The 7,324-nt window shown below is 44.8% G+C and overlaps 1 protein-coding gene across 1 annotated transcript; it reads right to left on the bottom strand.

The window, feature by feature from the left end:
• Positions 1 to 1,290: 1,290 nt before the first annotated feature.
• LOC106810253 (kelch-like protein 26) lies at positions 1,291 to 6,708 on the bottom strand. Its single transcript, XM_014813544.1, has 3 exons — positions 6,375 to 6,708; positions 5,335 to 5,566; positions 1,291 to 2,944 (listed from the first exon to the last, which is right to left on the bottom strand). Exons 1-3 carry the CDS (start codon positions 6,706 to 6,708, stop codon positions 1,291 to 1,293), a joined length of 2,220 nt encoding a protein of 739 aa, XP_014669030.1.
• Positions 6,709 to 7,324: the final 616 nt, after the last annotated feature.

Genomic DNA, 7,324 nt, shown 5'->3' with positions numbered 1-7,324 from the left:
ATAAAACACAGAGGTTTCGAGTAGAACGAGAGAGACTCCGACTCCAGCTTGGTATGTGTACACTGTCACTACTGTCTACGATACGATATTCCACGCTACATATATAGATGGGTACAGACACACAATAGATCCAGACCTACATCTAGGAGCCAGCCGTGGTAGTCGGTCTACCTTCAAAAAAGGAAGAGACAGAGCCATAAACCCCCGTAAAGAGATACATGCCCTTAAGGCGACATACAACACTGGATGATAACTAGACGTTACAACTATTATTGTCCACACATGAAACATTACAATGGCAGTAGAATAACGGTATTCCTGCATTTTCAGGACCGATTTTCCTCAATAGATGGCGCCCCTAGGCGAAAATTCGCATGCTACGCAATGTGTCCTAAACGCTCATATTAACTACAACGCGTTATAGTGGTCAAAACATAAACGGCACGATTGAGAATTCCTTATGCATTTATGCTATAGTATTAGTCAGATAACAGAAATATATGAGTGCATATTGCATGTAATAAAGTTTTAGTTGTATTTCATAGCTTTTCACTGACTGTTGTGACACACGCATGCACACACACGCACGCACGCACACACACACACACACACACACACACACACACACACACACACACACACACACACACACACACACACACACACACACACACACCACACACACACACACACACACACACACACACACACACACACAACAACAAACAACACAAACAAACAAACACGCACACCATGAACTTTTATGTATATATATAATTATCTACAATCTATATGCAGTTTAATTGTAATGCTTCTCCCCTTCTCTCCCCCTCTCGCCTATATATAATATATATATATATAATATAATATATATATATATACAAAAAATATTGAAGACAATAACTGAGACATAATTATGCATATAGTTATGTATCCAGCTGTTTTCATTTCAATATTCGCTGTGTAATTTAACTTGCATTTGGAAAACAGAACTTTATAAGTATATATATATATATATATATATATATAATTTTAAACGGGGTCAGTAAAAATGAAAACATTGATTGAGTGTGTCTTCAAATTAATCTGTTCCTTCAGTGAGTTGCTACGTTCCTAATTTTCCTTCTTCCCTAAGCTGCCAATAAAGTAGGCCTATGCCAAAGTTATACTAGTAATTTCGTTCTTTTTTTTGGAAATGTGAAGCAGGCTTTTAGCGAGGCATCAGTTGGCGACTCACAAGCAGCCTAATTTGCGTCATCGCGGAATGTGCAACTAATTCCTACTCCGAGTTCATATAGATGGCAGCACGGGTGATGTGATTTCGCCTGCAGTGACATCACCATCTCGCGTGTCCTCGGGCTGCGCCTGCAGGATGCGCGAGTTGATCACCCACTCGTCGTTGTTCGTCGACGCCGTCGCCACGTTCCTATCGGCTGCCGACGCCGCCTTACCTGAAGCGACGTGAACCGAACTCGGAAATGCGAAGCTGCTGCCACCGTCGGTGCGCTCGTACAGCGTCAGCATAGCGCCACCTATACCCGTGTAGGGTCTGCTAATCTCACTGACAGCCGTCCACGCGTCGGCCTCCGTGTCGTATCGCTCCACGGAGCTGAGTCTCTGTCGCGTGTCCCACGAATAACCGCCGAGTACGTAGATCATGTTGCCAATGGCAACGAGGCCCGCCTCGGCGCGCGGCACCAGCATCGGGGCGACTTCCGTCCAGGTGTCGCTCGCCGGCGAATAGCACTCGACGGTGCGCGCGCACACAAGGTTGCCCGCCTCGTCGACGGTGGCGCCACCGACGAGGTAGAGTCGGCTGCCGACGGAGGCGAGCTGCGCGAAGAAGCGCGGTCGCGCCAGAGGGCGCCTGCTCTCCCACTGGTTCGTCGTCGGGTTGTAGCGCTCCACTTTGCTGGAGATCATGCGGTTGCCAGAGCCGCCGACGGCGTACAACCTTCCGCTGTGCGCGGCGACGGCGACGCTGCGGCGGGCCGAACTCAGCGAAGCGACGTCCTCCCACGTGTCCGTCGCCGGGTTGTAGCACTCGACGTCGGCGAGCGACTCCTCCTGGTTGAGGCGACCGCCGACGGCGTACAGCATGCCGTAGAGCGCTACCAACTGGAAGCTCTCTCGCGGTCTGCGCATGCTCGCAACCTGCAGCCACTTCCCCGTGCGCGTGTCGTAGCGGTGTACCCTGCTCAGCGGCGCCTCCTGCTCGTTGGTCGCCTCGCCGCCGGCGATATAAAGGAAGCCGCCGAGCGTGGCGACGGCGTGATGGTGGCACGGATGCTTCACCTTGCATAGGAAGCTCCACTCGCCCGTGTCGAGCGCGTAGAACATCACGTCCGGATTCGGCGGCTCGGATTTGAGACGCGGGGCGCCACCTACCGCCGCGATGCCCGTGTGGCGCGCGCGATGCCGCGGCACGGTGCGCGGCGACTGCAGTATGCTCTGACGCGCCGGAATGCAGTGGTAGTGCAGCGCCTCCTTGACAAGGTCCTGGCACGCCGGGATCGCCATGACGAACTCGACCGTCTCGACGTGATCGACGAGGTCGTGCGGCGGTATGAGCGGCAGCCGCACGGTCGCCAGCACGCCGTCGGCGACGCGCAGCCTGCCGACGATGTCGCTCTGTATCCACAGCGCCGCCTTGCGGAACACGTGCAGCTCGTTGTCGCAGCAGAGGTCGTCCCGCTGCAGCAGCGCCAGCACGCACTCCGGACTGAGCGCGGTGAAGTCGCTCAGATCGCTTACCTCGTCGAAGTTGGCCGCAGCGATCTCGAGTGCTCGGCCGACGGCCGCGTTCAGACCGTGACTGAAGCACATCGGCAGTCGACGAAGACAGTTGTCGACGCACAGAGAGCTGAGAATGTGCTTCTCGACGGCGCTGGTGATGCTCTGTAGCTTTAGATGTCGGCTGGCCGCAAGAATGTCTAATAGGTACCTGACAATGTCATGTGTGACGTCAGTACATGATAAGGCGATGTCAGTTAGGAAGTAAAATCAGTACAGAAAATAAAATATCGTCACGAATAATTGAAAAAATAATTAAAATAAATAAATAATTAATTAATTAATTTGATAATTAAGTAAAAGTGAACAATTATATTTGTTATAGAATGTTGGTGTCAGAAATTTTCGCGGAAAATAATTGTTGCAAAATATTCTTCTTCTCGGGAGATATTGCGCATGCGCGAGCACCGTTCAGACGTGCAGTACGGCTAAAGAAAAAGTACGTAAATATAGGTTGCTACAGGAGAGAGGGGTGGGAAACTGAGGGAAGGTGGCAGGAAATACAGTCCAGGGGCGGTGGAAGGAGAAGGAGACTGAGCGTGCGACAATGGAAACAAAGAGAAGGACGGGCGGGAATAATGTAGAATTTTGCACCCTATACACGCTAGGGCGCTCTCCTAACTATAAACACAGGTCTACTGATAATAATTTATTACAGAAACCTATGTTGAGATATCCCCTAACCATACTAAATGCATTTCATCACAATATAAAACTCCTCTCGTGAGATATTTCGCATGCGCTGAAACAGTAACGTAGCCAGGTTATGTACTTAATGGTTTATGCAGCGGGGACCTTACATGCAAGGATTGCTTGCTATTTCTGAAGTGAGGTCTACTGATGAAATGTTATCATATAAATCTATGCTAGGATAACCCCTCTTCATTGGAAATTCACAATGTTTGCAAAATATTAATCTTCACGAGAGATAGTGCGCATGCGCGAGCACCGCTTTTGGCGTGCAGCACGACCTAAATAATAGTACGTAATATATACGATATGTGTATATAATATATATACGAATGTACATATATCTATTACAGATATCAATAGCTACTGGAGAGCCAGCGAGCGCGCGCGTACTGGCCTTACATATTACAAGTCTACGTTAAATCCATGTGCATGCTTGTCCGATTGGATATGGAATAACTCGAGACTGGCAATTACTTTCAATATTCTCTACCTAGGCCCCCTAGCAGCAGTATACGGTCGCGGTTTCTGTATTCAGTTTAGGCTATCAATTGAGTCATTTTTTATACTTTCTATTTTGTTCATTTAGTGGAGACAAGCACAAAATAATAATATTATAGAAGAGGCTTATAATTATGCAGAAGCACATGTTCAAAAACCTGGGGGGATTTTGATATTATGTCCCCCACCCTTCGAAAAGTGGGGGGGGGCGTCTCCCCCGTGTCCACGTGGCATTTGCGCCAATGACACCCCCCCACCCCCACACACACACACAGACATGCACAGTGCAGTATTGCAACGCGTGCACAGTGCGGTATCGTTTGGCGCATCATTGCCACATTAATTTAGTTCTCACCCGATCGATTGTGTTCAGTTGTTTTAACTGAATTGAATTAATAGAAAATGGCTGGGATGTTTAGTACATGTCTTTTCCGTACACGAGCCACGAATCCCCAAGAGTCCAGACTTTCTTGCTGAAACAATATCGCTTAGCGGCTTTTATTTATTACCCTGGATTAGTAATGAGATGGAAAAATTCCCCTATGAGCTTTTACGGGTTTTTTACTGTTTACTTTCGTTGTTTCCACGTCAGCACGAAGTGTAATCAGCTTTCCATTACTTTGCGATTGCCGATCCAGAGAAATGAAGTTTGTCAGATTTTTCGCGTTAACCATAAAATATTGATGCACTACTATAGCTAATGTATAGCGCAGCTACATTTCATTTGAAGAGCGGAATGTCATTAGAATGTGAAGAACGTAAACAGAATTTTTCAATAACCCGTGTTCAACTATATTGCGCGGCGGCATAGTCATGGGCAAGTAAACGCATTGCGTTATATATTTGTTGTTTCTATCATCACATCTGATGTTACTATACCTTACGATGATGATGATGATGATAATGATGATGATGATGATGATGATGATAATGATAATGATGATGATAATGATGATGATGATGATGATGATGATGATGATTATGATTATGATTATGATTATTATTTATTATTATTATTTATTTATTATTATTATTATTATTATTATTAGGCCTATAATTATCTGTAGGTATGCTGTCACTCGTAGAAGTCTCTATATCTGTTTCTCTAAATTTGTGATTGTGTGCCTTCCTCCGCATACCTACCATTATTTAATCACTAGTATTTTTTCTGCTATTAGGGTTAGGGTTAGGGATAAGACCTTGGTTAGAGTTATGGTTTCGATTAGAGCTAGGGTTATATGGTTAGAGTCAGGATTAGGGTTGGAATTATGGTTTTAGTTACAGTTATAGTCAGAGTTCGTGTCCGGATTAGGGATGGAGTTAGGGTTAACATGTGTACATTTACTATACCTTTCATATAAGGGAATATTCCCCGTGTACAATCCTCTCAATAACAAGTCGACTGCGTCACCGCTCACGCCCCTCAAACTGATCTCGAACTGATCGTTCGCCGAAAGGTCCTTGTTGAGAAACAACTGCTTGAAGTATTCGCTGCTGGCCGCCAGGAGGAGCCTGTGAGCCGGAAACTGCCTGTCGTCGACCTTGAGAATTACGTCACAGAGCGCGCCATCTTGCCACAGATCTGTGGGTGCGGTGGTACTCGAGTAATTGCATACTACTATTTTGCATTACACTATATTATGTTATATTATATTATTATTATATATACTGGATTATATTATATTCATATTATATTATATCGATATTATATCTATATGTATATCTATATTATGATTATATGATATCGATATTAATCTATTATATTCATGATAGGTTATATTATATTATATTATATGTATATTATATCTTCATTACATTATAATTATATTATATTATATTATATATATATTATATCATATATTATATTATAGTATTATTATATCATGTATTATATTATATATATTATATTATTATAACTACTATTATATTATATTATATATGTTCAGGTTATCACTTGCTGTCGAAATATATCGACTCGTTTTATTTGTTAACAAGCATGTGTATTGATATCACATTACTTGTTATACGTTAAATTGATTACCATTAATAAATATAAATGATTATAAATAAGCGCGTGCGTGACTACGTCCATGAGCATGTCCTTGTGTAATCATACGCCGTCCAATATGAAGGCATTATTTTATTATTCTATATTCTTGCTTTGTGTTAGTAATCGTATCCATCTTCGTCAACCGAGGCCGCAATTTACACGTATATCCACTGTGATAAAAATATCAATTGACTCGCCCCTCCTGTGCACTCTCTGTCAAATTATATATTGTGATATCTTTAGTTACATATATCTGACGTGTTAATTATCCTTTTAATTTTTTTAACGCACTGTGCTCCACGAATCTAGACAACGCCCGCCAGCCGCCTACCTGATATACCTTCGAATAGCCTGTGAGCGCAGTGTTCGATCGACACATCCACCCTGGGCTCTCCCTCTACGCCGATGGGAAGTGATCCGTGAGTGACGGCGACCCTAGGCACACTTGCAGTGCGGCTCACGGCTGACGATGCCGCTTTACTTGTCGCATGCTTGTGTGCGGGCACGCCTCGTCTGGCCGTTGGAATTCTCGATGGAGTTTTCTCCGCATTCGACAGATTCTTCGCGGCGGACTTGGCGCCGGCGGTAACGCCTGTTGCTGCTTTTGGTCGCGCCGACGGAGCAGGCAGCCTCGGCTTTCGTACCGCGTGCTCCTTTCTGTACGTGCGTTGCATTGTGTGGACGGATGGAGAGAGAAGCCGCGACAGGGAAGGCTGTCATCTAAGCAAGCGCGACATCTTCACCTTACTCGCCCGTGGACCCACGTTGATGATCTTTTCCCGAATCTCCTTCTGCCGTTGAATATCTATGTCCAGTCGATTGATCCTCGCTGGCCAGCGCCTATATACCTTTACATCGTTGCTCCTCACATGCTTCTACAGTTCTGCGTGTTTCTTCTTCCGCGATTAAGAGTACCATGACGACGTAAACATGGCAACGATGTACAATGGCGCTGAACGAGTGATTGTTCTAATTCGAGTTTTAGATTATCAGAAATCAAGGGGTTCGTTGTGAGAATCTTCGTAATTAGTTATGGCAATCACATGTCTAATATGTCATACCTCTTGCACAACACTTGGCTTCAAAGGTTATGACATTTTATACTTATGATGTCATAAATACTTGTTTCTACGGCTCCTTGGGGGTAATCTCAACGATTAAAATTATAGTTTAATAGGAAATAAAAACGGACAATCAGAGGGGAAAAATGATAACGTAGGGCGCATATGGAGATTAAGAAGGGGTGATACTCCATTAGGAGTGTTCCCAACTTTAATGTCATTAATGGTT

This window comes from Priapulus caudatus, unplaced genomic scaffold, assembly GCF_000485595.1.
Source record: "Priapulus caudatus unplaced genomic scaffold, Priapulus_caudatus-5.0.1 Scaffold424, whole genome shotgun sequence".
Classification (NCBI taxonomy): domain Eukaryota; kingdom Metazoa; phylum Priapulida; class Priapulimorpha; order Priapulimorphida; family Priapulidae; genus Priapulus; species Priapulus caudatus.
The sequence above is the reverse complement of the archived record's forward strand: the minus strand, read 5'-3'. Positions and strand labels throughout refer to the sequence as shown.

Excerpts from the sequence above, each read along its gene's own strand:
- LOC106810253 (XM_014813544.1), bottom strand. The coding sequence starts at position 6,708 with ATGCAACGCACGTACAGAAAGGAGCACGCGGTACGAAAGCCGAGGCTG. Across the intron at positions 5,567-6,374 it reads CGCTCACAGGCTATTCGAAG|ATCTGTGGCAAGATGGCGCG; the intron begins GTATATCAGGTA and ends CCGCACCCACAG. Across the intron at positions 2,945-5,334 it reads AATATTCCCTTATATGAAAG|GTACCTATTAGACATTCTTG; the intron begins GTATAGTAAATG and ends TGACATTGTCAG.